The following is a 27,982-nucleotide window of genomic DNA, read 5'->3' on the forward strand; positions in this document are numbered from 1 at the left end:
TCTAACCCGGTAAACCGGGTTGACTACTTTGGACCGGGTTAGATAGATTGACCCGCTGGCCTACTCGTTTAAACTGGGTTTGAGATCTGATTTGATCCAATGACCAAGTTAGAAACCAGTTTGGGACCAGGTTTGAGTGTCAGCTGACATGGATCTAGGGCTGATTTCGCAGGCTCTTTGGATGACACGTGGCAGCAGGGAAAGCGAAGAAGTGGCTGGTGGGTGTGTTGCACGTGCCAGGCACTGCGGCCACTCGCTGCTCGTGCACAACATGCGCCAAACCTTAGATTGGGTTTTGAGACGCTTGAGGCTCGTGGATCACAAGTGCCAGAATTTTGTCAACGCGTGGTCGCATGTGGGAGATGCTGCCGGCGCATGTGGAGATACTCCCTACGAGTGACTGACAAGTAGAATCTTAGTAGAATCTTCTGGAAGGGGGTGGAATATTGGACAGCTAAGATTTCTTCAGATCTGTACTTGGCGTCGGAGACAGATTTAGGGGGGGATCAGTAGTGGCCCTGGTCAACCCCACCCCCCCCCGCGCGCGCGCGCGCACCCCAAATTAGAAGAAATTAAAAATTTTAAGGTAAAAAAACAATAATTTAAGGTATTTTTTGCCAATTTCTCATTGCCCAGAATTTTTTTGAGCCTAGGTCGCCCCCACCCCCCCCCCCCCCCCCCTCCAAAAAAAAATTGAAAGCTGGCTCTGTCCCTTGTTGGTGGCGTCTGATCTATAGTTTGGAGATGAGCATGTAGCTCCGGCAGGGGTTGCGGCGGCGCATGTGGCCTGTGGGATCAACGACAATTGTTCTTGACAACGCGTGGGGGTGCATGCAATTATGGAATGGACTGAAACTGCACATATCAACCGATCTGAGGCCAAGACACCACTTTTGGTGGTTATTTGGCCAAAAGGAGTGACGGTGGCGGCGCGTGTGGCGCGTGCTCGAACTGTCGGAGGCACGTGTTAAGGCGGACGGCTGTGGATCTTATATTATTGTTCGATCTAATCACATCAAACAACCTATCTTATAGTGGTAGCTTGTGTCATTATCAAAGTTGGTACTAGAGACGGATTTAGGAGGACCGGCAGTGGCCCTAGTCACCCCGAAATTACAAGTAAAAAAAAATTAAGGCAAGAAAATAAAAAATTAAGATAAAAAATAATAATTTAAGATATTTTTTGCTTAATCATAACTTGAAGCAGAGCTGATGGGCTGGTGAATAGGACAAGACTTTTGTCCTTTGGTTACCTTTTTCCCATGGGGGCCAGGCGATTACTAATGTCTATAATGGGTATCCAATTATATCCATTATCCACATGATCACGAGTCACCATGCATCATATATATATATATATATATATATATATATATATATATAGATTTGTTATTAATTAAAGTATATATCTTAATTTTCACTTAGGATTTAAGAAGAAGATGATCCATGCATGTCTTCTTATGGTACTTAACAGGGCCGGCTCAATGTATTTGGGGGCTTTAGGCGAAATTTTGAAGTTGAACCTTATTTTTTTTAATATTTAAATATTAATTAAATAATATTTATTTTAATAATATTATTATATTCTTATAATATTATTATTATTTTCATTCTCATTGTTGTTTCATGACTTTTAAGTTTAACTTTTAACTAGTTGCCCAAAAAAATTGATGTGGCATATTTGTTTTTTTTGGGTTAATTGATCTTATTTTACAATTGGCTTATTATACTGAGGCCTTATTTTAGAGGCCTAAACTTTTTATGAGAAAAAATTTTGGGCCTTATTTTTTTTTAAAAAAAAAAATTATGCCTTAAGTTAAAATAAAATTAAAAATTTTTTTATGCCTTATTAAAATTTTTTTTGAGCCTTCATAATTGGAGGCCCTAAGCAACCGTCTCAATGACCTAGCCATTGAGCCGGCCTGGTACTTAATTAGGAGAATTTGATAAATGAAAAGTGTGACATAAATATAATTTACATTAAATTAAAAATATGAATAGAAGATGTGACATAAATTAGACTCATCACTACACCTTATTTAACATATCCAGCCAGGCCATAACCTGTTCACTGAAAGAAAAAAATGATAAAATTAGACAAAGACTTTGAACAGTGGAATATCTTATATTCAAGTGACCCACGAGTAGGCATCAAGAAAATGAAAGGTGATGGTGACCCGTGAGTAGGCATATGAATCACGTGCACGTGCATGCATTATTTTTGTATTAAAATTCAAAGTAATTTTTTTTTTTTTTTTTTTAAAGAATGCATTTTTATAAGTGAAATTATAACCCTTGAATTAATACACGCAACGACATGACTTTAAGCTTCCTCTAATGAAGGCAAATCGAGCCGTGGAGAGAGGGTTAGACATGAAAATGTCCTGCTGTGCTGAAGATGCTAAGTGAACAAAATTCAGAAAACAATTGAATAGAAGGGGTGGGATCCCTAATTTATTCGATCTTATCACATGCATCAAACAACCTATCTTATAGTTGCAATTTGTGTCATTATCAAAGTTGGTACCTATTTTTCTTGTACGCTTTTTTGCGTTCATCTTTGCCTTCCAAAACTTATCTAAATTTAGTTGGTTGGCCACTGGTGATTTGCCAGTCGAGGCTTGTAGGCAGGGCCGGCTAGACTACTAGGCGAGTGAGGCGCTCGTCTAGGGCCCTTAGATTAATACGGCCCAAAAAAAAAAATTTTGCCCAAAAATTTTTTTTAATAATTTTTTTAATTAGGCCTAATTTTTTTATTTATTTATTTTTTTTCCATAAAAACTTATGGCCTCTAATCATGATAAGTAAGTAATTTAAAAAAAGGCCTCAATTTAATAAGGCCCCAATATAATAACTCCATGGTAAAATAGGACCAATTAACCCAAAAAAGCAAACATCCTTATACTTAAAAAGAACCTATCTACCTATTCATCCGAAATTATTTGATATTGAAATATCGTTTTAGCCTTATCTAACCATCTACTTTCTTTCTTTTCTTCTCTACTGCCGACAACCTCCCATCTTTTCTTCTTTTTTTCTCTTTCCTTAGTTTCACTCAAAACAAAACGTGATGGGGAGAGATGAAGAGAGAGAGAGAGAGAGAGAGAGAGAGGCTGGGTGAGAGAGAAAGAGGTGTATCAATGGGGTAAGGATTCATAAAAAAAAATAAAAATAAAAAAAAATGATTTTTTTTTTTTTTTGTAATGTTTATTTCTATGCTTGATTTTTCTTGTGGGTTTTGTATGGGTTTTTGTCAATTTTTTTGGTGGGTGTTGTTTGAAACATGTGTATCAAAGAGGTAAGGAATCATAAAATAATAATAATAATAAATAAATAATTGATTTTTTTTTTGTAATGTTTATTTTTGTGCATTATTTTTCTGGTGGGTTTTGTATTGGTTTTTGACAAATTTTTGGTCAGTTTTGTTTGAAACAGAGGTGTATCAAAAAATAAAGTGAGGAAGTTATTGCCACGGTATATATATATAATTTTGTATGGATTCTTGATAATTTCAGGAAGTTTTTTTTTTTTTTTTTTTTTGTTAGTTTGCTTTTGTGTGCTTTAGTTTTAGAACATGTGCTCAGCAAATATTTGGTGCGGTTCTTGGATTGATTTTTTTTTTTTGTTGTGTTTATTTTTGTAATGATTAATAAAAATGAGAAATCTAAATATAATAATAATATTAACATAAATATTATTTAATTAATATATAAGTATTTAAAAAATAGGACCCTATTTAAAAGTTTCATCTAAGGCCCAAAAAAAACATTGAGCTACCCTGGTTGTAGGAAGAGGACGGATACAATAACGTGGAACATGTTTTACGTCGAAGAACCCTTTTCTTTTTCTTTTTCTCTCTTTTTTTTTTTATTTTTTATTTTTGGGATAACTTTTCTAGTCCACACACGTGAACATATCTATGTCTATATATATACAACACACACAAAAGCCAAGTTTATAGCTGAACCTTCAATGGCAAGCAAAACCTCTACTAGTAGTACTCTTTCTTGGCTTCTCCTCCTCTGCCTCGCCTTTACTCTGCTTGTCGGTCACTCAACTTCTCAGAATGACCGAAAGGCAATATCTCTATCTCTATAGCTGAGATCTCATATATATATATATATATATATATATAAAGTTCGCTTTGTTTGATCATGCTTAACAATTTATAGATATGATAATGTGAATGCAGGCTTATATTGTGTATATGGGCGACAGGAAGATGGATGAGGTTTCCACATCATCCCTTCACACAAGCATGCTACAAGATGTCATTGGCAGGTTACTAAAGCATGCAGTACATCGGGACCAATAACAGAAACTTGTTAAAATGATGGCTGATGCTTGAATTTCTGTCTAGAGTAATAACATTAACTATATTTTTACTATATAACTTTCTCACATTAATGCTGATTTTGCCGTATGTGCTAACTGTTGAATTATTCTTTATTAATAAATAGATAAATGATCAAAAATTATTATTCATCTTATCTTTTACCCATCTCTCTATCCCTATGATAAATAGGTGAATCCACCACTGAATTTGTGAGAGGCCCATATAAGTCCACAAATCCAATGGTGAATTCATTAGATTTGTACAAAGAGATAGTTGAAAGAATGATGTGTAACTTGTATAAGTTAGTTAGAATTGCCATGTCAACATTGTAAAATAATTGTGCCATAGAACTGTAGTTTATAACATTTTTTTTTCTTCTTTCTAAAAGCCAATCCAAAATTATATCTTTGAACGATTTTAGAAAGATGTAGGACATGTAGCAAATAGACGCTAAATTTTTTCTTGATTTTTTGGCTCCTTGGATTTCCAGTGATGGTTGTATTAGACGTTTTTAGTGTTAAGGTTAGGCTAGTAGGGTTGAGTGGTGAAAGAAAAAAAAAAAAAAAAATTGGCCTTCTCGATGTCTCTTTCACCAGTTGTCTTACATGATCTGCCCGTGAGACCGATTGATTTAAATTTAAAGATATGTTAAAGTATGAATTAAATGATTAAATTTATCTCTTTTTATTCGCTTAAAGTTTTGGTATAAGTGATGATTTACAATAAAAAATGTATATGCCTGCATTTTGACAGTACTGGACCGGAATCTCTAATTTATAGCTACTCGAGGAGTTTCAGTGGATTTGCAGCAGAACTAACCGAACAAGAAGCTCAAAAAATAGTTGGTCAATGAACCTAATCTCTTCCCCCCATGTTTTCTATATCTACAACAAATGTTGTCAGTTGTAACAATATTAATGACTGCAGGAATGGAAGGCGTAGTGTCCGTGTTCCCTAGCGAACAAAACCAGCTTCATACAACAAGGTCATGGGACTTCCTTGGTTTTCCACAGAATGTTACAAGAAGACCTATTGAAAGCGACATAATTATAGGAGTGCTTGACACTGGAATTTGGCCGGAGTCAGAAAGCTTTAATGACACAGGATTTGGTCCAGCACCTACGAAATGGAAGGGCACCTGCCAAGCCACCATCAATTTCACTTGCAACAAGTATATATATATATATATATCAATCATTACAACCCTATTGTTTGAGTAATGCTAGACTTTTTTTTTTGTTGGGAAAATGCAGTTTACCCCCTTGAAGTTTCAGGGGTTTTTCAATTTTAATCCCAAAGTTCAAAAATTGGCAATCTACTCATCTGAAGTTTCAAAAATTAGCAATTTAAACCTTCCGTTTAATTTTTCCGTTAAATTGGACGAAATTTTTTTAAAAAAAGCCTGAGGGTAATGATATAATTTCATAGATTTCCGTCCATTTAGACGAAAAAATTAAACGAAGGGTTTAAATTGCCAATTGTTGAAACTTCATGGGGTAGATTGCCAATTTTTGAACTTCAGGGTTAAAATTGAAAAAATCCTGAAAAACCCCAATGTTTAAAAATTGGCAATGTACCCCCTTAATATTTCAAAAATTTTCAATTCAAACCCTTCATTACTAGTTTCCGTCTAATTGGATGGAAATCATCCCACGTGCGTCTCACCTGAGATTTTGATGCCCTCTATTCCAATTTTGCCCTCATTAAAACCTATAAAATTACGTAATTACCCTCAATAAAACCTATGAAATTGAGGGTAATTACGTAATTTCATAGGTTTTAAGGAGGGCAAAATTAGAATATAAGGCATCAAAATCCCACGCAAGACACACGTGAGATGATTTCTGTCCAATTAAACGGGACATTAGTAACGGAGGGTTTGAATTGAATTTTTTTTGAAACATTAGGAGAGTATATTGCCAATTTTTAAACATTGGAGTTTGAATTGAAAAACCCCTAAAACTTCAATGGGGTAAAGTGAATTTAACCCTTTATCCTTCATGTTTCTTTGTTTCCTCAAAAATTGATGTAAGTTCTAAAATTACATTTAATGATAGATTCCATTTTTTTTCCTAACTGCACGACCACATGTGCAAAAACAGACACACAGTAAAAAAACACAAGAAGTAACAAATGTGGCTACACTTATGCAGTAAAATCATTGGAGCAAAATATTATCGTAGCAGTGGAGTTTTTGTCGGAAATGATGTTAAATCTCCTAGAGATTCTAATGGCCATGGGACACACACAGCATCAATAGCAGCTGGGAATTTAGTTAGCGGGGCAAGCCTACTGGGGTATGCCTCGGGAACAGCACGAGGAGGAGTTCCGTCAGCACGTATTGCTGTCTACAAAATATGTTGGTCCAATGGCTGTTCTACTGCTGACATTCTTAAAGCATTTGACGATGCCATTGCTGATGGCGTTGACATCATATCTTTTTCCGTTGGTACACGCAATGCAAGGGATTACTTTCGAGATGTAAATGCCATTGGTGCCTTTCATGCTATGCGAAATGGAATATTGACATCAATGTCTGCTGGTAACTACGGTCCACGTCGATCAACCACCGCAAACGTTTCGCCGTGGGCTCTCTCTGTGGCTGCAAGCACAATAGATCGGAAGTTCTCCACTCAGGTCCAATTGGGTAACAATAATACCTATGAGGTAACTAAAAACTCCAGTCCTGCTATATATGAATATCTTCTTCATTTACTCTAATCTATTTGTATCTATAAAGTCTATTTAATTTGAAGAATTTCTTTACTCCACGTGTGTGTAGGGAATTTCAATTAATACATTTGACCTCAACAATACACAGTATCCAATAATTTATGGCGGAGATGCACCAAACACCGGTGTTCAAAGTTCCACTTCCAGGTAACTACAAAATGAAATTTATGTGTTCAATAATTATTACTTTTGATGTGCATACATATATATATAGACAAAGGGAATTAGTTTGAATTAGTTTATTTATTTGCTTTTGTTTGCATGATGAGTCTATGAAACTAGCAAGAGAAATATTCCTTGTTTTTTCAAGAATAGGAGTACCAATTGTAGACACATTCCAGCATGATACTTAAAATGGAACTTAATTATTGCTAAAAAAAAAATACAGGTATTGCTACAATAATTCACTGGACCAAGCTTTGGTGAAGGGTAAAATTGTACTTTGCGATATCCGAACTAATGGGGCAGGGGCATTCATAGCTGGTGCTATTGGTACTGTGATGCAAGGCCAAGCATACCAAGATTATGCTAAATCTTATCCCTTGCCTGCATCATACCTTCGCTTGGTGGATGGTAGCAAAGTGTACTCATACATAAATTCGACAAGGTATTATTAATTTAAAAGAATATAGACATTCAAAAAAGTTTGTAAAACTTATAATTTTAAAGAACATGCGCAATTTTCAGGGGAGCAACTGCGACTATTCAAAAAAGTAAAGAAGTTAATGATACAAATGCGCCTTACATTGTGGCTTTCTCATCAAGGGGGCCAAGCAATATTACACGCAATATTCTCAAGGTAATAATCTTATTAACATTTGCGATCTTAATTGTATTACTCATTTATGTTAGAATAAATGAAAATATAACATATTTTCCATATATTTTATAGTTGGTTGAAAGAAAGAGAAATGAACACAATAAATTTACGGGTGGTTCGGTGTCAGGCACCTACATCCCCACTTAGAATTGTCCTAAAGACTACATTGTCATTTCGTTTTTATGTGAGTTGATGTAGCCGGATTTAGCTGCTCCTGGAGTTCACATCCTAGCAGCATGGTCTCAAATATCCCCAATTTCAAGAATTACGGGTGATAAGAGATTGCTGCCATACAATATAGATTCGGGGACATCAATGGCTTGCCCACATGCTACAGGGGCGGCTGCCTACGTCAAATCCTTTCACCCCACATGGTCACCTGCCGCTATCAAGTCGGCTCTTATGACTACAGGTAATATCTATATGATGTATAATCCTCGATCTTGATAATTTATTGCATGTATGACTAACTCACTCCATTTGGTGTATTACTTGCAGCTATTCCAATGACTGCTCAAAAGAACCTTGATGCTGAATATGCATATGGCGCAGGCTATATAAATCCTCTTAAAGCTCCACAACCTGGTTTAATATATGATATTGATGCACTTGACTACGTAAATTTTTTGTGTGTCGAAGGATATAATACCAGTTTATTACGCCTTGTTACTGGGGACAATAGTACTTGTTCTGGAACCACCAACGGAACGGTCTTTGATCTAAACTATCCTTCTTTTACTATATTCGTGTCGCCCTCCAAAAATTTTAGTCAAGTTTATCATCGGACTATCACAAATGTTGGATCACCGACGTCTACATATAAAGCTACTGTGACTGGTACCCCCGTTGGACTTAGAATCGAAGTGAAGCCTAATGTTCTAGCATTCACATCTCTTGGACAAAATCTGACGTTTGCGCTCATTATTGAAGGAACAACAAGTAAAGACATTGTCTCTGCTTCTTTAGTGTGGGATGATGGAACGTTCCAAGTGAGGAGCCCCATTGTTGTAGGCTTGTAGCTGTTGGTGATGATTGTTGCATGACATTCTCTGCTACATATATGTATTACGTAAATAATAATTGAAGCGAAAGCTTTGAAGGAATATGCATGGAATATTATAATAAAGCGATGGCGGAAGACGGAGGACTGAAAATGGTTGTAATTTGAGCCTTTGCTCTAGTTCTGCATTGCACTGTAATTTGAACCTTTCTAATTTAATGCTCTATTATGCTTAGTTTTCCTTCTAACGTGTTATCATTAGTTGATCAAATGAATGAATGTCGTCCATCAAAGAAGAAGAAGAACAAGAAGACCTTCGATCAGAGTCTTAATGATTTGACCATTGACAAATGCTGTTCATTTTGATTACAAACCAAGATGAATGCTCCATGCCTTAACACCAGCTTGCAATAATTTCCAACGTTTACCTTTATTGTTACATTAGACTGGGCATCGAATTTAGGGCCAGATGATACATGGCCTGGGTTTTTGTTTCAGTTGGATTTGCATAAGCCCAATCTTGAACTGGACTTTGAGTTACTTGGCAAACCAAAACACAAAACAAAAACCCCTATCCGAACAAGTAAAGAAGGTTTTTCTAAAAACAATTCATCTCTTTTTAAGCTATTAAAAAAGCATGCAAGAAGCACATGCTATTAAAAAACCAAGTAATGTTTGGATCATTTTTTTATCATCTCAAAGTTAATATGGTTTTTAAAATCACATTTAGATCAAAATTCATTAGGGATCATCCTAAATCCAATGATGATTTTATAAGCCACATCAAATTTAGGAAAATAAAAAGATAGTTATCAGCATTGCTCTAAAAAAGTAGAGAAACGCGCGATAGAATCCATTTCTTTTTCAACCATTTTTTAATTATCTCCATAGTGAATGGATGATTAATTTACCATTGAATTTGTGTGGGTTTACATGAGTCCACAAATCTAATTATTGATATGTTTAATTTGTAAGATAAGATGAGAAAAAGATAAGAAAAATATTGACGTTAAGCATTTTTCAAAAAAATATGTTTCGCCTTCTCTCTAGAATTCCTCTCTCCCTCTCTCTTTTCTTCTAGGCAACATCAATAATTAAGAACTTCAAGAGGAGGGAAGATTTAGGCTCCACCGATCTCCGTTTCTAGCGAGTTGCTTTAAATGCAGATCTGGTCTATTCAACCTTAGATCTGATCATCTTCTTCAGCCAAGGCGCGTCTTCCAAATGGCTATCTACGATGTCGTGCTCCCCCGAGGCTGCTTGTGGGTTTTTGTTTTTTATTTTGTTTGTTCTTGCCTTCGAGTTGAGGATGAATTTGTTGTCCTGGCCTTCGGGTTGAGGATGAATTTTTAATTTCTAGTTGTTTTTTATTTTTGTTTTATATTTGGGCTAGCCATGTTCTAAATTTAATCTGTTCGAAGCAGATCTGTTCCTTAAATGTAATTGTACATGGGTTAGTGGAATCTTGAAGTCATTTTTATGGTTTTGTAACCTTCATACCTTTTGGCAATGATTTTTCAGAGCTGTATATTCTATGATATAAGAACTTTATGCTCATGAAATTTTATTAATGAAATTTATATTTTTTTAAAAAAAGAAAAAGAAAAGAAAAAGAAAAGGACACGAAGGCAGTCTTTTGCACACCTGTACAACTCCCAGGCACTACAATGATGATTCAGCACAGTGCAAAACCCACAAACTTACAAGCAATTATATATCATGCATGTCAACAATTAAATTCAATTTCTGAAAAAAAAAAAAAAAAAAATTATTGGGTTTGATTCTCTCCGTTTTCTTGTCAAAAAGTTAAATCCAAGAATCGATGAGAAGTTTTATTGAGAATAACAAACAACCTACGAAGGCTCAAAATAAAAATAAGAAAGTAAAAACAATGAAACATTAATCTTTTACAATGCTTCTTTCATCTATTTCCTGCATATACCTCCTCCCTTTCTCTCCTTCTACGGAGAAATTAAGATGAAGTTAATTTGCAGTGCAACAAGTTGCTTTGTTCCTAATACCCGACAAATTGGAAACATTAATGGTAGTGCCATGAGGAAGGCCATTGGAGGAAGCACCCTCTTGGGCTGCCAGAGCCTTCTTGCTTATAATGTGATAAATATCCAACAAAATGGCCTGAAATGCCTTCTCGATATTAAACGCCTCCAATGCCGAAGTCTCAAGGAATGAGAGTCCTTCCTTCTCAGCCAAGATTTGAGCATCTTCTGCCGGGAGTGATCTGAGATGATTGAGATCGGCCTTATTCCCAGCCAACATGATGACAATGTTGGAGTCCGCATGGTCCCTCAGTTCACGGAGCCACCTCTGCACATTGTCGAAGGTTTGCCTCTTGGTTATGTCATACACCAACAGTGCTCCTACGGCACCTCTGTAGTAAGCACTCGTGATGGCTCGGTACCTCTCTTGACCGGCTGTGTCCCATATTTGTGCCTTTACCGTCTTCCCCTCTACCTGCATTAAGATGGAGAAATTACAATTGAAGGGTAGATTATTATAAAGTTTCTTCCAAAAATAAACGGAGTTGGTTTTCAAGTGATGTCTCACCATCCTATTTCTTTATGCCTTAATTTATTAGAAATTACATAAGATGAAATTGTGACACATTTCTTAAGATCTACTTTAATATCAATTGTTAGTGGTCTAACCATTGATTCAAAAGTTCTATAACTATTGAATATTGATTTAATTAAACCATTAACCCTTAAGATCATAACATAAAATATTGTGATGCCCAAGTTCAAATAGCAGCTATTTTGTGGAAGGATGAGACTTTTTTATGTAGCCAGTATTTGTTTTTTTTTTTTTTATCAAGGACTCTATTCTAGTTTTTAACAGTACGTTTCCTGCAACAACCATTTCACGATGGTTGTTGCCTTTACTGGTTGAAGCTCTTCATTGAGTTATTTTGCCGTTTGTTACCGCCTTATATCTGCGGCCCTTGAAAATGTCCAGCTCATTTATGATTCTTTTATAATCATGAATGAAACCATTGTCTATTGTTTTTCTATTTGTTTGTATTGTCTCTACAATTTAGGCTATATTGTTGGGGTGCCTACCCCTTTATTGTTGTTCAATCCCTTGTAACTTGTTTTCCCATATTTGAATAATTTTTTTCTTAAAAAAAAAAAAAATTGTAAAATTCAGAGAATCATTCAAAGGGTGTCATCCTATGTTATCAATGATGACGCAACAAAGTAAATATGTATGTACACAAATATATAAATATATATTTATATAGTCTACCAAAGAATTAATCAATTCTTGTGATGCCCACGTTCAAATAACGACTATAAAATACAGAGAACTATTCATCAAAAAGGAAAATGCATACAAAATCGACAAAAATTCAGTAATATACATGGCAATGATGAATACCCACTAAAAGAAATAGCAAATAACCAAATTATAGATCACATTTTAAAAGCTATGAATCCAAACCAACCTGTAATGTTCTAGTTGCAAATTCAACACCAATTGTGGACTTAGACTCCAAGCAGAACTCGTTTCGCGTAAACCTCGAAAGAATATTTGATTTTCCAACGCCCGAATCCCCGATCAACACGATCTTGAAGAGATAATCATATTCCTGATCCACTTTGTTCGCCATATGTTCTACTCCCTACACCTTCCAAACCTGTCAGACAACAATATGTTCCGAAAAGAAACATTAATTATGAATCTCAGTATCAAACAATAACCTTAACGATCCGCTTGTTTCCAAATGAAATGACTGGAAGGAAAAGAAAATTATTGCAAAATGCGGTTTGTTTAATTTCAACATGCATTTTCTTTTCTCCTGGAGAGACAAACGAGCGTGTGGTGAGAAAAGACAAACTAACCATAAGAAGATGGTGAATTAACGGTATATTAATTATGAGAGTGATTATAGGATTCGAACACTTCCAACTCCTGGAAATTTTGCAGGAAAGTTCAGTAGAAAAGAAGAGAGGAGGCAGAAGGGACTTTTCCAAAGCCAATGAGAAGAAACGGAATAACGGACGTAAAGGCACTTAAACCGGCCGTTGATGCGGGAAAGAACTAGTGAAGGTTGGAAAGTTTAATATAGAAAAAAGTACACACTTCTTTCAAACTACTTAATTACTTAATTGTATCATTAATGTCTTTCCAATTAAATTACTAATTGTGTCGATTAATATATTTATCAAGACATAAGTTTAGGGTAAATTTTCTTCAACCTACTCTAATAAGTGACAAGTATCATTTAATATTTTTTTGTTTCTAAAAAATTAATGTTTAGGAAAAGAAAAACATGTGGGAGATGACACTTGGCACTTATTAAACTAGGTTGAAAGAAATCGTTTGAAGGAAATTTATATCCTATCAACAATTAGATTTATGGACTCCGCATAAATTCAATGATGAATTCATTATGGAGATGGTTAAAAAATATTGAAAAATAAATGAATTATATTATTTCTCTTTAAAAAATGATTGAGATAGAATTGTAACCTAAAAATGAAAATATGAGAACTCATTTGTTATTGCTTTTCTATTAATTGTTCTTGCAACTTAGGGGTACATTTACAGGGAATCGATTGGGGTTCTATAAGAAAAAGTAATTCATTCTTATTGTCTTATGTGGGAAAAAGTAGCCGTTGGGCATTTTATTGATGGAATGGGGATTTCTGCCTTCCATGTTGGATACCCGCTCTCCATATTTGCTTTCTTTGATTGCCGCTTGTCTTATGTGATTCCTAACACCATCCCTAAGCATTCTCTCTTCTTGACTTCTTGTGACTGACCTTAGAGAATTCCCTCTCTACGGCCTACGGGCTACGGGGCTAAAGGAGAGACCAAATGCCTTTTTCTGTAGGAGTTGTATAGAGAGTAGGAATCTTCTTCTTTTCAGAAATTAGAATATTGATCCGCATATTCTCCATTGAAATTGTTGCTGGGTTGTCCTTCTTTGCTGAGTTTGGTTTGTTCAGATATCATTTTTAGTACTTTTGTTGTTTGTAGTGTAGTTACCCTGTTTCCAGCCTCTGGATTACGTGTACTTGCTCTGCTGTTTCCATTTTTACACTTGGCTGACACAACTAGCCTCGATTCCGTGTGCTTGCTGGGTTGTCCTTCTTTGCTGAGTTTGGTTTGTTCAGATATCATTTGATTCATTTTGAGTACTTTTGTTGTTTGTAGTGTAGTTACCCTGTTTCCAGCCTCTGGATTAAGTGTGCTTGCCCTGCTGTTTCCATTTTTACACTTGGCTGACACAACTAGCCTCGATTCCGTGTGCTTGCTGTGCTGTTTCCATTTCTTCACAAGGCACACAGAATTAGACTCCATTACGTGTCTTTCTCTGCTGTTCTCAACTCTTTTCTTTAATCCATTATAAAAAGGGGTGGGGTAGGTAGCTTCAAATACAAGACTCAACACTTCTAGAAAAGTTCCAATGGCAAACAAAAGCTCTCGTCTTTCATGGCTTCTCCTCAGTCTCGCCTTCACTCTCCTTGTTATTCACTCGTCAGCTTCTCAGAATGACCGAAAGGTAAATATCATCTCGATCTATAGGCTGTTCTCATGGAAATCCACTTTATTCACGGCCAAATCATCTCTCTAAAATTGGCCTTCGTTTTTTTTTCATGTAGGATGATTTAACAGGTTTCATTTTCTGCCTATGATATTGTTCATGCAGGCTTATATTGTGTATATGGGCAACAGGAAGTTGGACGAGGTTTCCACATCATCCCTTCACACAAGCATGCTACAAGAAGTCATTGGAAGGTTATAAAATCATGCTTTAATTTTTTTTTATAACACGATTCCGAAACTATTCCTGATATATTTTAAAAAATATTAGAAAAGATTAGGTCATTTATATTAGTAGATATTCTTTTCCTTTAAAAAGTACTAATTTCCTTCCATTTTTAGAAAGATGTATGTAGAACATGCGACAAAAAAGACAACTAAACTCTCTTCTTCTTTTTTTTTTTTTCTTTTTTTTTTTCTTTTTGCTACCATATTCACCGCTCAGCCAATATACAACAAGAAATGATAAAAATCATTCTCTCAACCATGCATTTCCGTATAATGAATGAGTATTCACTATTGAATTTTGTTGAGATTCATATGAGTCCACAAATCTAATGGTGGATCCCTTAGATTTGCAAAAATAGATAATTAAAAAAAATGATATGTAGTATTTATGCTTCGTACACAAATCATCGAGTATATGTATGTACATTATTTTCCATTCTTGTAAGTTGAGAATGATTCATCAGAGAATACAATTGAGTTCACTTCGTACTTCTTCTTTTCATTCTAGTTTCTTTCCATACTTTGTTTTTGCTTCTTCTTTACATTCTGTAAAGCTTGATAGTATATGCCTGCATTTAGCAGTACTGGACCGGATTCTCTAATCCATAGCTACACGAGGAGCTTCAATGGATTTTCAGCAGAGCTAACTAAGCAAGAAGCTCAAAAAATAGCCGGTCGGTAAACTGGCCTAATCTCTCCCCCATGTTTTATTTATCTACAACAAAAGTTGTAAGTTGTAACATTAATCATGAATATGTAGGGATGGATAGTGTAATGTCTGTTTTCCCTAGCAAACAAAAAAAGCTTCATACAACAAGGTCATGGGACTTCCTTGGTTTTCCACAACAAGTTCCTAGAAGACCCGTCGAAAGCAACATCATTATAGGAGTGTTTGACACTGGAATTTGGCCGGAGTCGGAAAGCTTTAGTGACGAAGGATTTGGTCCACCACCAACCAAATGGAAGGGCAGCTGCCAAGCCTCGGCCAATTTCAGATGCAACAAGTATATATCTATATATATATTTACAGCAATTTCAGGTGCAAACACAAACACAGAGTCAAAAAGCACAAATAATTAACAAATTTGGCTACACTTATGCAGGAAAATCATTGGAGCGCGATATTACCATAGCAATGGAGTTTTAGAGAAAAAAATTGTCAAATCTCCTAGAGATTCCAATGGCCATGGGACACATACTGCATCAACAGCAGCTGGGAACCTAGTTAATGAGGCAAGCCTTTTGGGGTATGGTTTGGGAACAGCACGAGGAGGAGTTCCATCAGCACGCATTGCTGTCTACAAAGTATGTTGGCATGCTGGCTCATGTGATGAACTTGACATTCTTAAGGCATTTGACGATGCCATTGATGATGGCGTTGACATCATATCTCTTTCTGTTGGTGGATCCCGTGCTCATAACTATTTTGAAGATGCAATTGCCATTGGTGCCTTTCATGCTATGACTAATGGAATATTGACTTCAGTGTCTGCTGGTAACGAAGGTCCAGGTCTATCAACCCTCTCAAACTTTTCGCCATGGTCTCTCTCTGTGGCTGCAAGTACTATAGACCGAAAGTTCACCACTAAGATCCAATTAGGTAACAAGAAGATCTATGAGGTAATTATAAAGAATATTTTATGTCCTCTGTCCTCTGATATGCAAGAAAAGATCATAGCAGCTATGATTAGTATTTAAATTCACGTGCATAGACAAACTAATTAATTTGGAAAATCCCTTCACTCCATGTGTAGGGAATTTCAATTAATACATTTGACCTCAAGTATCGAACTTATCCAGTAATATATGGTGGAGATGCACCAAACACTAAAGGAGGTTTCAACGGCTCCGTTTCCCGGTAACGTCCCGGTAACGACTATTTTGTTTTAAAGAACGTTGCTTTTGTTTGCATAAATCTTTGAAACCAGCAGGTGAATATTAATATTCCCTATATATGTAGCCACATTCCAACATATATGATAGTTAAAGTGGAACCTATTGCTATAACGCAGGTTTTGCATTATCAAAGATTCGCTGGACCAAAATTTGGTGAAGGGTAAAATTGTACTTTGTGATGGCCTGAATAATGGGGAAGTGGCATTCGAAGCTGGTGCAGTGGGTACTATTATGCACGGTCCAGACGGGCAAAGAGCTTCAAGGTCTTTTCCCTTGCCTGCATCTTACCTTGATTTGCAGGATGGTAGCAAGCTGCACTCGTACATAACATCGGCTAGGTATTCATCTAATCTATAATATCTTAAACATGAAACGAGTTCACAAGACATTCTAATCCTAACCAACATAAACAATTCACAGAAACCCAACTGTGACTATTCTTAAGAGTGAGGAAGGTAACGACACATTTGCCCCGTACATAGACTCATTCTCATCAAGGGGTCCAAATCCAGTTACTTTCAACATTCTCAAGGTAATCTTGTTATAATTTTATCTACATTTGTGCTTTTGTATTACTTATTTAATTCAAACATTTTTTATGTTGTTGTAGCCGGATTTAGCTGCTCCTGGCGTTAACATCCTAGCAGCATGGCCTCCATTTTTCCCAATTACAAAAGTTAAAGGTGATAACAGATTGTTGCCATACAACATTTTGTTAGGGACATCAATGGCTTGCCCACATGCTACAGGGGCGGCTGCCTACATCAAATCCTTTCACCCCACATGGTCACCTGCGGCAATCAAGTCTGCTCTTATGACTACTGGTAATATCTATATAGTCTCAGCCCTAGTCTTGATAATAAAATGCATATACACAGGCCTAAACCATGACCATCTAATTTCCATTTGGTATACTACTTGCAGCTATCCCCATGAGTGCTGGAAAGAACCCAGAGGCTGAATTTGCTTATGGTGCAGGGAATATAAATCCTCTTAGAGCTCCGTATCCTGGCTTAATATATGATATTAAGCCATTTGACTATATGCAATTTTTATGCAGCGAAGGATATAATACCAAGTTATTACAATATATTACTTTTGACAAGCTAACTGGATGTTTTGAAGCCATTAATGGAAGAGCCTTTGATCTAAACTATCCTTCTTTTTCTCTATCCACATCACGCTCGAAATATATCAATCACGTTTTTCATCGGACCGTTACCAATGTTGGATCACCAAACTCGACATATAAAGCTGTTGTGACCACCCAAGATGGACTTAGAATCAAAGTTAAGCCTCGTGTTCTATCATTCACATCTCTGGGAGAAAAGCAACCCTTTACGCTGAAGATTCAAGGAACAGCAAATAAATTTATAGTCTCTGCTTCTTTAGTGTGGGATGATGGAAAGTTTCAAGTGAGGAGCCCCATTGTAGTGGTTGTTCGTGATGCTGATGCATGACATTTTCTGGTATATATATATGTATTACGTAAATAAAAGTTCATCACATTTTCTGGTATATATATATATATATATATATATATATATATATGTATTACGTAAATAAAAGTTAAAGGAATATGTATGGAAGATTAAAATAAAAGCAGTGGTGGAAGATGGTTTGTATTACTGCGGTTGAAATATTTTATGGAAATCCTAGCATTTCTTAGAGCATTTCTAGCAATGTATAGCGGCCAGTTTAGCTACTCAAAATATCTTTTTTTTTTTTTTCTCTCTTATTTAGCTACTAATTTTTTACTATGAAATCCAGATTATCTACTTTCCTTAAATATTAATTTTCAATTAATTTTTATATATATTTTTTTTCACTTCTCTCTCTTTTTGTGGCTTAGCCTTCTCCCCTCTAGCGATTTTTCTCGGGTTCATTAGTGTATGTCACACAGTAAAGCCGACTATGCTCCCATTTTTTCAGTCACAGTAATTCCTTGAAATCCTAAGAGACGTAAAAGTTAGTTGAATAGTTACGCCCATTTTAGTTGTAAAAGTTGTTATTTTGTTAGTTGTGCTGTTAAAATAGTTAGAAGCAGAGTGTATAAAAGGCTGGATCGAGATCCACTGCAATAGCGTCAAAATTGTCCATCAAGTTTTCTTCAATTCTTAGCCATTCAATGTTATCCAACGGTCACCATCTCGACACGTGTTACACTCAAGATAAATAATAAAATATTATTTATTTTATTTTAAAAAAATGTTAAATAACATATTAAAATATTAAAAATAAAAAAATAAAACATTGGGATGGCCGGCAACCTCCTTTGGCCACGGGCTGGTTGAACCACTCCCGTAACCTTAGGGGGTGGTTCAGCCACCCCAAAGGGCCGGTTGGGGGTGGTCAAATCCACCCCGTGGCCCAGAACCACCCCCAACCGAGCCACCCTCATGGCTCAGCTTGGGGGGCCGGTCACCCCAACGTTTTATTTTTTTTATTTTAATATTTTAATATTTTATTTTATAATTTTTTTTAAAATATAAATAATATTTTATTATTTATTTTAAGCAAAACTCGTGTGCAGATAGTAATCATTAAATAGCATTGGATGAGTAGAATTTGATTAAAACTTGATGGACAATTTTAACAGTATTCTACCCGAAATCCCGATCCATAAAAGGCTCTGGGGTTGGGAGTCGGACATTCTTGAAATTGCACATTTCTTTGTATTTTTTTTTTTTGTTTGTGAGAAAATTTCTTTTTATTTGTAAACAGTTCATTTCCAGATTTCATTCATTCAGTCAATCGTACGTCAAATCCATCCACCAGACACCCTTGTCGGCCTATCTGGGCCTTTGGGTACATCCTCAAAATTTTCATTTCCCAAAGGACACAGATCGTGTCCACTCGAAAAAGCATAAAACCAATTGGCACCAACACCCATCCAAAAGTTTCACGTGTTTTCTACTGCTTCAACCACATAATTAGCATGTTACAAACCAAAAAAAATAAGGGAAAATGCAGTTTACCTCCCTGAAGTTTTAGGAATTTTTCAATTTTAACCCCAAAGTTTAAAAATTGGCAATCTACCCCCCTGAAGTTTCAAAAATTGGCAATTTAAACCTTCCGTTTAATTTTTCCGTTAAAATTGACGGAAATCTATGAAATTACATCATTGCCCTTAGGCTTTTTTTAAAAAAATTCCGTCCAATTTAACGGAAAAATTAAACGGAAGGTTTAAATTGCCAATTTTTGAAACTTCAGGGGGGGTAGATTGCCAATTTTTGAACTTTGGGGTTAAAATTGAAAAACCTCTGAAACTTCAGGGGTAAACTGCATTTTCCCAAAAAAAAAAAAACCTCATAATTGACAATACAACCAAAAAAAAAAAAAATCATAATTGAGATATATTAGGGCCAGTGATTTTTTGCACTACTTGCAACGTTGATATATATACGAAGTAAACACAAAATAATGGGTACTTAAGAAAAAAAAAAAAAAAAAACAAAACGAAAAAACAAAGTAATGGGTTTGGATAAGAGTGGAACCACCTCAAAATTTTAAAAAAAAAAATTATAAAATTTTGAATTTTTTTTCAAAAGTATTTTATGAAATAGACCCCAAAATTAATTTTTACCTAGTCCTTTTAGTTTTGTCCCCTTTCCTAAAATTTTAATCCTGCCCCTAGTTAAGTTTAAGAGGCCTAATTCATTTAGTTAAATGACTCAAGTTAATGTTAACATGTATAGTTTTATTCTTGTATTTTGATACAATTCGAACTTGACAAGTAACATTTATGATTGATAATTTTTTACATGGCTTGCAAATTCGATACGAACCCAAAATAAAATTAGGGGATTATGATTGAAGGATTTAACCCGTTTAATTAAATGAGTTGAATTATAATCTTATGCAGGACACGTGAACAATAATTTTTTTTTTTTGGAAAAAATACAGAGGATACTTTCATTAAAATCAATAATTACAAGCCATCTCTAGTTGCAACCACAGTTTAGTTTGAGTCTGTAAGGGTTAATTAGGCTCATCTGCTATGTAGTGAGGCAGATGAACCGCATGATAGAAGTCCACCTAGCTAATTGATGAAGGATGTTTTTTTTCTCTTCAAGAATGATATTGAGAATAATTCATTTTTGTTATTTTTCTCAAAAATTGAATTAGGATCTTCTACGAAAATCTTAATCATTATTTTTACATAAATAATGAAAATTTTACCACCTCAAAATTATAATATTGACGTGATTACCACTTTTATTAACTCAAAATTTATAATCTTATTATTTATCATGTTTTAAAGATAATAATATTGATAATTATTTAATATACAAATAAAATAAAATAAAAGGATAAAGTATATTGGAAATTGTTCGAAGTTCTATTTTTTTTTTTTTTTTAGAAATGATACGATTCTTTTGAGTTTTCTCATGATCTAACGTGAATATTATTTTATAAAAAAATACGAGTAACCAATGGATTAAGTATTTATTTATTTTTTAGAAAATAATATTCATATAGAATCAGAAAAACGTAAGAATCGTTGCATTTTGTTTTTTTTTTTTTGTTGACAAGTTTGTTTCCAAACTTCTGCTCATTCTTTCCCACATGAAAGGCTGGTTTAAGTGCCTTTTCGTCCCTTATTAATCTTTCCCTGAACACTCTCGTAATAAACTGGTTGGTTTAACTAACTTTTCGTCACACGTGAAACACTAAGAAAAGAGAAAAGAAAATGCATTTTTTTTTTTAACATGTCCGCACAAGAGGGAAAGAGTGAATTCGAACTAGTGACCATAAAGCATGGTATCAAACTGATTGAGTTATCCATTAGAGACAAAAGAAAATACATATTAAAAAGCAGTCATTTCAATGAGAAACGTGGGTATTGTTAAGATTTTGCATTTGATACCAAAATTCACAAATAGGGTGGGCCAAACCATTTCAAATCACTGTAAAGTAGTTCAGCCATTTCCAATCATGGCTTTGAGTGGGTAGCCACCCTAATTTGGCCTTAATTGATCATAGCTTATCTTCTGGTATTGCATACTATACTAAAAGATAACCTCTTGGGATCTTAGGAGCCGATTACATTGATATCATCTTGTAACGCACTGACTAAGATATTAAGTCAGTGAAAAGAATGGCACTAGTACTATAGACTTAAATAGTCTTATTACCTTGCCAAAAAAAAAAAAAAAATAGTCTTATTAAAAAAAAAAGGAAAAAAAAAGAAAAAAGAAAACAAAAGAAAAAGCTCCTACACGAAAAGTCACTAAATAGTTCAACATTTGTTATCTTTTCTCCTAGAAAAGGTTTTTCTCAATGTACCAAAAAAAAGTTATTAACCGAAAACAAAAATCAAAATTAACAAAAAATCAAATCAAAAATCAAATCAAATCAAATCAAAGAAAAAAAGTTCTTAAAAGCTGATTTCGAAATGCACTATAATAATGGCACACTTCTTTTTTTTTCTACTCTTTATGACACAGACTTTCCTTTAGACCCGTTGCAGGTACTCTTACCTGTCACTTTCTTGAGTGCGTCTTCAGTGCCGTCATTGCTCAAAACCCTTTTTTTGCCCACCAATGAAAAATGGACAAATTAATTTGGAACAAAGTAAGAAAAAGAGTGAATATGGTTTTCGCTGATTAGATATTTTTTGAGCAATTTTGAGTGAATAGGTGTTATAATAGTAACATTTTAGTAGTGTAAACACAGTTGGTTCCCTCGGATCTAGTAGTGGAGTTAAACAATTCATATTGGAAGGGTTGATAAATTTTTTTTGAGAATGTAGAGTGGTAACTTGCGTAAATAGGAGAAAATAATTTTTTTATTATTATTTTTTTTTGGAGTGCCATGTGGAACTTGAGTAGAAAAACAGCAATTATTATTATTATTATTTTTTTTTAAAGCCCCAAAAACCTCAAGCGGCTCCAACATTGCTCCTACCGTTTTGCTAAAAAAAAAAAAAAAAAAAAAAGATGTTTCAAAAAATAGTTATCTCAATTTTTAAAAATGATTAATATCTTTTAGAGTAAGTAAATAAATAAATAAATAGGTCTCTACTCTTAGACCAATGGTTAAAAAAAATATATATTAATCACTTACACTTGATTGGTAGTTGGCATTGATGTGACATATAAGCTAGCTTTTTTTTTTTTTTTTTAACAACATCTAGTAAAATAGGAAAATGACCGAAGTAGATGCTTTAGCATTATTTTGCCAAAAGAAAAATGCTGAAGCATTTATCTCGGTCCTTCTCCCGTTCTTCATCTTCTATTTTTTTTAAATTAATCATTGGATTCGCCTTCACTTAGGTGAATAAATTCACTAATCTAATGGTTCATTTTTTTTTTCTTTTAAAAAAAGTATGGAGAATGATCAGAGAAAGACCATGGTAAATTAACTAGCATTTCTCGTGTCAAAAGACAAATGGTAAAGCATCTACCCTGATCCTTTTCCATTCTTTTAAAAAAAAAATAATAATAAATTGAATTAAATTAAATTAAAAAAAAAAAAAAAAAAAAGAAACTATTGGATCTATCTTTACTTAGGTGGTTAATGGTTGATTTTTTTAAAAATAAATTAAAAAAAGGGAGAAAAACCGGAATGAATGCTCTAACATTTTTCATCTTGAAGTAGATCTTGAAAAATAAAAAATAAAAAAAATCCAAAAGCATCTTGAAAAAAATATATGCCACCTTATCCAAAAGGCATCTTGACATAAGACAAGCTGTCTTGGTAAAGAAGTCTCGTGTATTTTTGAAGTGGATTTGGAAATCAGCTTTTAAAACCAATTATCCAACCTTGATTTGGACTTGATGCAGAATTTTCCAATCTAATAATCGTCTCCAAAATTCTATCAATTTGGTTGACCTTAATTAGGTCGTCTCTTGGCTGTTGAACTCATAATTTATGTGGAATTTCAATTTTATGAGAAAATGAAGTTAAAAACTTGAACACAAACTGAACCGTAAATAAATATAGAAGGGTAAAAATGTGGAATTGTTAGTGCATTTTCATGTAAGAACTTTTTTTCTTTGATTTTTTTTATTTGACAACTTTATGTAAAAACATTTTCCAGGAGAAAATGATAAAAATGTGGAATTATTTAGTGATTTTTCGTGTAGGAGCTTTTTCTTTGGATTCTTTTTTCCCAACTTGATATGATGAGGATCTTGTCTAGTACTTGCATGTATATATATAATGCATGATCGATAGCCAAGCTTATCCATAAATAGCTCCAATGGCCAGAAAAACTCCTAGTCTTTCATGGCTCCTCCTCAGTCTAGCCTTCACTCTCCTTCTTGGTCACTCAACTACTCAAAATGACCGAAAGGTAAATATATATCTCTATATATAGCTTATCTCTTTTAACTTTTATGGCCAAATATCTCTAAAATTGGCCTTCTTTTTCGTGTTTGGAAGATTAACAAGTTTCATTATTTTCTACCTATGATATATATTATGTACGCAGACTTATATTGTGTATATGGGCCAAAGGCAGATGGACGAGATTTCCACAGCATCCCTTCACACAAGCATGCTACAAGAAGTCATTGGCAGGTTGTAAAAACAGCACAAATAACAAACATTTCTTATTTTGTTTTAGCATATTTTATGGAACTTAACAAAAGCCTATGGGCCTATGTTGAACTAGCTATAAACCTTGAGAGCCCTATTTTACTTTTATATCAATGGTCTTATACAGGGGCGGTATAGTAGAATAAAATCTGGGTCCAAGGTAACAAGTTAAAAAAAATGTTTATAATTGTAATATAATAATATAATAAATTATTAAATTAAATATAAAAGTATTGAAAAGTTTTATATTAGAATAATGAAACTTGACACTTGACCATAAGTGATTCAAACTTGAAACAATTTTTGATCACCTGGATTTGTAGTTAGCAATTTTAACAAGGCCCATCTTAGAGTTAATGGACCCTATTACATCAAATGTGTGAGATATTTAAGTGGTATATAACGTTACTCTTAACATTCGCTTTTAAGGGAAAATACATATTTCACCTTTTTTTTTTTAAAAAAAAAAAAGATCTTTCAAATGGCAATGATGCCATAGATGATTTATCAATGGGGTTGCAATGAAATCCCCCAAAAATTTTCGTAAATGGAGATAATAAATCCAATCAAAGTTATGTTAGGGATTGAAATGCACCTAGACCTATAACTTGTGAAATTTATTTGCCTGCATTTAGCAATGTTGGACCAGAGTCTCTACTTTATAGCTACAAGCGGAGTTTCAATGGATTTGCAGTGGAGCTAACTGAGCAAGAAGCTCAAAAATTGGCTGGTTAGTGAACCAAATTCTATCCCCCCCACCCCTAAACCCCAACCACCAGCGGGTGGAGGGTATTATTGGAATTAACTCATGTTTTCTATGTCTATTTTAAAAATTGTCACGACAATCAATATGTAGGAATGAATGGCGTGGTGTCGGTGTTCCCTAGTAAAAAGAAAAAGCTTCTTACAACAAGATCATGGGACTTCATTGGGCTTCCACAAAAAGTTCGTAGAAGACTGGTTGAAAACGACATCATTATAGGAGTGCTCGACACTGGAATTTGGCCGGAGTCAAAAAGCTTTAGCGACAAAGGATTTGGTCCACCACCTAGGAAATGGAGGGGCACCTGCCAAGCCTCCATCAATTTCACTTGCAACAAGTATATCTTTACAACCGTTTGTATTTGCATGTTCCATTACTATTGAATCTTGATGTTATGTTTTGCCTAACTGCACGAACATGTAAAAAACGAATTAGTAACAAATGTGACTACGCTTATGCAGTAAAATTATTGGAGCACGATACTACCGTAGCAGTGGAGTTTTTGACGAAAATAACGTAAAATCTCCTAGAGATTTAAAAGGCCATGGGACACACACAGCATCGACAGCAGCTGGGAATTTCGTTAGCGGGGCAAGCCTACTGGGGTATGGTTTGGGAACAGCACGAGGAGGAGTTCCATCAGCACGTATTGCTGTCTACAAAGTATGTTGGTTCGATGACTGTGATGATGCTGACATTCTTGCTGCATTTGACGATGCCATTGCTGATGGCGTCGACATCATATCTTATTCCATTGGTGGAGAACAAACCCTCAAGTACTTTCAAGATGTAACTGCCATTGGTGCCTTTCATGCTATGCGAACTGGAATATTGACATCAATGGCTGCTGGTAACAAGGGTCCAGGTCTAGGAACCATCACAAACGTTGCGCCATGGTCTCTCTCTGTGGCTGCAACCACTATAGACCGAAAGTACTTCACTCAGGTCCAATTGGGAAACAAGAATATCTATGAGGTAACTTAAAACTCCAGTACTGGTTGCTCTATATGAATATCTTCTTCATTTACTCCAATTTATTTGTATCTATAAATTATAATTAATTTGGAGAATTTCTTTACTCCATGTGTGTGTAGGGAATTTCAATTAATACTTTTGACCTCAAGAATAAACAGTATCCAATAATTTATGGTGGAGATGCACCAAACACTAGAAAAGGTTTTCAGAGTTCCGATTCCAGGTAACTACAAAATGAAATTAATGTATTCAATAATTAAAACTTCTGATGTGCATATCAGCACGCGCGCACATATATATATATATATATATATATATATATATATATATAGACAAAGGGAATGAGTTTATTTATTTGCATAGACACATTCCAACATGATAATTAAAATGGAACTTAATTATTGCTAAAAAAAAATACAGGTATTGCACAAATAATTCACTGGACCAAGATTTGGTGAAGGGTAAAATTGTACTTTGTGATATCCGGACTACAGGGGCAGGGGCATTTTTAGCTGGTGCTGTGGGTACTGTGATGCAAGGCCAAGCACAACAAGATTTGGCTACATCTGCTCCCTTGCCTGCATCTTACCTTCGCTTGAAAGATGGTAGCAAAGTGTACTCATACATAAATTCGACAAGGTATTATTAATCTAAAATAACTTAGACAATCAAACAAGTTCGTAAAACTTAATGATTCTAAAGGACACACGTATGCAATTTACAGGGGCGCAACTGCGACTATTCATAAAAGTAAGGAAGGTAAAGATAAATTTGCCCCTTACATTGCGTCATTCTCATCAAGGGGCCCAAATGCAATTACACCCAATATTCTCCAGGTAATAATCTTACTTACATTAGCACTCTTAATTATATTACTTATTTATGTTAGAATAAATGGAAATATAATCTATTTTCCATATATTTTATATTAGGTTGAAAGAGAGAGAAAGTAACACAATAAATTTATAGGTGGTTCGGTGTTAGACATCTATCTCCCCACTCTGAATTGTCCTAATGACTACATTGTCATTTTGTTTTTTTGTCTATTGTTGTATAGCCGGATTTAGCTGCTCCTGGAGTTCACATTCTTGCTGCATGGCCTCCAGTTTCTCCAATTTCAACTGTTAAAGGTGATAAGAGAGCACTGTTATACAATATAGATTCGGGGACATCAATGGCTTGCCCACATGCTACAGGGGCGGCTGCCTACATCAAATCATTTCACCCCACATGGTCACCTGCCGCTATCAAATCGGCCCTTATGACTACTGGTAATTTCTATCTAAATTATATAATTTTAATGCTTGTATGCAGATCATAACCATGAATAACTCACTTTGATTTGGTGTATTGCAGCTACACCCATGAGTGCTAAAAAGAACTATGAGGCTGAATTTGCATATGGCGCAGGCAATATAAATCCTCTTAAGGCTCTAAATCCTGGTTTAATATATGATATTGGCGCACTTGACTACATTAGATTTTTGTGTGGCGAAGGATATAATACCAAGTTATTACATCTTGTTGCTGGGGACAATAGTAGCTGTTCTAGAGCCACTAAAGAAACTGTCTTTAATCTAAACTATCCTTCTTTTGCTATATCCTTGTCGTCCTCCAGGTCTTTTAGTCAAGTTTATCATCGGACTGTCACAAATGTTGGATCACCGACATCTACATATAAAGGTATTGTGACTAGTACTGCAACTGGACTTAGAATCAAAGTGAACCCTAGTGTTCTAACATTCACATCTCTTGGACAAAAGCTGTCATTTGCACTCACGATTGAAGGAACGCCAAATAAAGACATTGTCTCTGCTTCTTTAGTGTGGGATGATGGAAAGTTCCAAGTAAGGAGCCCCATTGTTGTAGCTGTTAGTACTGATGATTGATGCATGACATTCTCTGCTAAACATATGTATTACGAAAATAATAATTGAACATAAAGCTTTGAAGGAATATGCATGGAATATTAGAATAAAGCAATGGCGGAAGACGGAGGACTGAAAATGGTTGTAATTTGAGCCTTTGCTCTAGTTCTGCAATGCACTGCACTGTAATTTGAACCTTTCTAATTGAATGCTCTATTCTGCTTAGTTTTCCTTCTTCCTTGTTATCATT

The 27,982-nt window shown here is 34.8% G+C and overlaps 4 protein-coding genes across 7 annotated transcripts; 3 read left to right on the forward strand and 1 right to left on the reverse strand.

Annotated features, from left to right (window-relative positions):
- The first annotated feature begins 3,972 nt into the window (after window positions 1-3,972).
- Window positions 3,973-9,130, forward strand: LOC132187365 (cucumisin). 2 transcript variants are annotated; one of them, XM_059601656.2, is made up of 10 exons: window positions 3,973-4,077; window positions 4,193-4,281; window positions 5,090-5,181; window positions 5,264-5,507; window positions 6,490-7,003; window positions 7,119-7,216; window positions 7,458-7,676; window positions 7,757-7,868; window positions 8,088-8,301; window positions 8,388-9,130. In XM_059601656.2, the coding sequence occupies exons 1-10, from the start codon at window positions 3,973-3,975 to the stop codon at window positions 8,906-8,908; spliced, it is 2,208 nt and encodes a 735-aa protein (XP_059457639.1). In that variant the 3' UTR covers window positions 8,909-9,130. The 2 variants fall into 2 exon arrangements, with proteins under 2 accessions (XP_059457639.1, XP_088373356.1); XM_088517230.1 differs by lacking the exons at window positions 3,973-4,077; window positions 4,193-4,281 and having other exon boundaries at window positions 5,097-5,177.
- Window positions 9,131-10,872: 1,742 nt separating this feature from the next.
- On the reverse strand, window positions 10,873-12,536 carry LOC132186937 (ras-related protein Rab2BV-like). The gene is made up of 2 exons (XM_059601059.2): window positions 12,353-12,536; window positions 10,873-11,361 (listed from the first exon to the last, which is right to left on the reverse strand). Exons 1-2 carry the CDS (start codon window positions 12,515-12,517, stop codon window positions 10,873-10,875), a joined length of 654 nt encoding a protein of 217 aa, XP_059457042.1. The 5' UTR covers window positions 12,518-12,536.
- Window positions 12,537-14,307: 1,771 nt separating this feature from the next.
- On the forward strand, window positions 14,308-18,104 carry LOC132187585 (cucumisin). Of its 2 annotated transcripts, none has more exons than XM_059601938.2 (10): window positions 14,308-14,416; window positions 14,564-14,652; window positions 15,265-15,359; window positions 15,446-15,689; window positions 15,789-16,305; window positions 16,440-16,543; window positions 16,698-16,919; window positions 17,002-17,113; window positions 17,192-17,405; window positions 17,506-18,104. In XM_059601938.2, exons 1-10 carry the CDS (start codon window positions 14,321-14,323, stop codon window positions 18,039-18,041), a joined length of 2,229 nt encoding a protein of 742 aa, XP_059457921.2. In that variant the 5' UTR covers window positions 14,308-14,320; the 3' UTR covers window positions 18,042-18,104. The 2 variants fall into 2 exon arrangements, with proteins under 2 accessions (XP_059457921.2, XP_059457922.2); XM_059601939.2 differs by having other exon boundaries at window positions 15,268-15,359.
- A 5,684-nt stretch (window positions 18,105-23,788) lies between these two features.
- LOC132187265 (cucumisin-like) lies at window positions 23,789-27,957 on the forward strand. Of its 2 annotated transcripts, XM_088517373.1 has the most exons (11): window positions 23,789-23,881; window positions 24,020-24,108; window positions 24,762-24,856; window positions 24,983-25,226; window positions 25,351-25,864; window positions 25,984-26,087; window positions 26,285-26,503; window positions 26,589-26,700; window positions 26,922-27,135; window positions 27,221-27,374; window positions 27,483-27,957. In XM_088517373.1, exons 1-11 carry the CDS (start codon window positions 23,789-23,791, stop codon window positions 27,751-27,753), a joined length of 2,109 nt encoding a protein of 702 aa, XP_088373499.1. In that variant the 3' UTR covers window positions 27,754-27,957. The 2 variants fall into 2 exon arrangements, with proteins under 2 accessions (XP_088373499.1, XP_059457509.1); XM_059601526.1 differs by having other exon boundaries at window positions 27,221-27,957.
- The last annotated feature ends 25 nt before the right edge of the window (window positions 27,958-27,982 follow it).

This window comes from Corylus avellana, chromosome 6 (genome assembly GCF_965113065.1).
Source record: "Corylus avellana chromosome 6, dhCorAvel1.hap1.2, whole genome shotgun sequence".
Lineage (NCBI taxonomy): Eukaryota > Viridiplantae > Streptophyta > Magnoliopsida > Fagales > Betulaceae > Corylus > Corylus avellana.

Coding starts and splice junctions, on each gene's coding strand:
- LOC132187365 (XM_059601656.2), top strand. CDS start 3,973: ATGGCAAGCAAAACCTCTACTAGTAGTACTCTTTCTTGGCTTCTCCTC. Junction 4,078..4,192: donor CTTCTCAGAATGACCGAAAG/GCAATATCTCTA, acceptor ATGTGAATGCAG/GCTTATATTGTGTATATGGG. Junction 4,282..5,089: donor CTACAAGATGTCATTGGCAG/GTTACTAAAGCA, acceptor GCATTTTGACAG/TACTGGACCGGAATCTCTAA.
- LOC132186937 (XM_059601059.2), bottom strand. CDS start 12,517: ATGGCGAACAAAGTGGATCAGGAATATGATTATCTCTTCAAGATCGTG. Junction 11,362..12,352: donor TTGCAACTAGAACATTACAG/GTTGGTTTGGAT, acceptor ATCTTAATGCAG/GTAGAGGGGAAGACGGTAAA.
- LOC132187585 (XM_059601938.2), top strand. CDS start 14,321: ATGGCAAACAAAAGCTCTCGTCTTTCATGGCTTCTCCTCAGTCTCGCC. Junction 17,114..17,191: donor TTACTTTCAACATTCTCAAG/GTAATCTTGTTA, acceptor ATGTTGTTGTAG/CCGGATTTAGCTGCTCCTGG. Junction 17,406..17,505: donor GTCTGCTCTTATGACTACTG/GTAATATCTATA, acceptor TACTACTTGCAG/CTATCCCCATGAGTGCTGGA.
- LOC132187265 (XM_059601526.1), top strand. CDS start 23,789: ATGGCCAGAAAAACTCCTAGTCTTTCATGGCTCCTCCTCAGTCTAGCC. Junction 24,857..24,982: donor AGAAGCTCAAAAATTGGCTG/GTTAGTGAACCA, acceptor ATCAATATGTAG/GAATGAATGGCGTGGTGTCG. Junction 26,088..26,284: donor TTTCAGAGTTCCGATTCCAG/GTAACTACAAAA, acceptor AAAAAAATACAG/GTATTGCACAAATAATTCAC.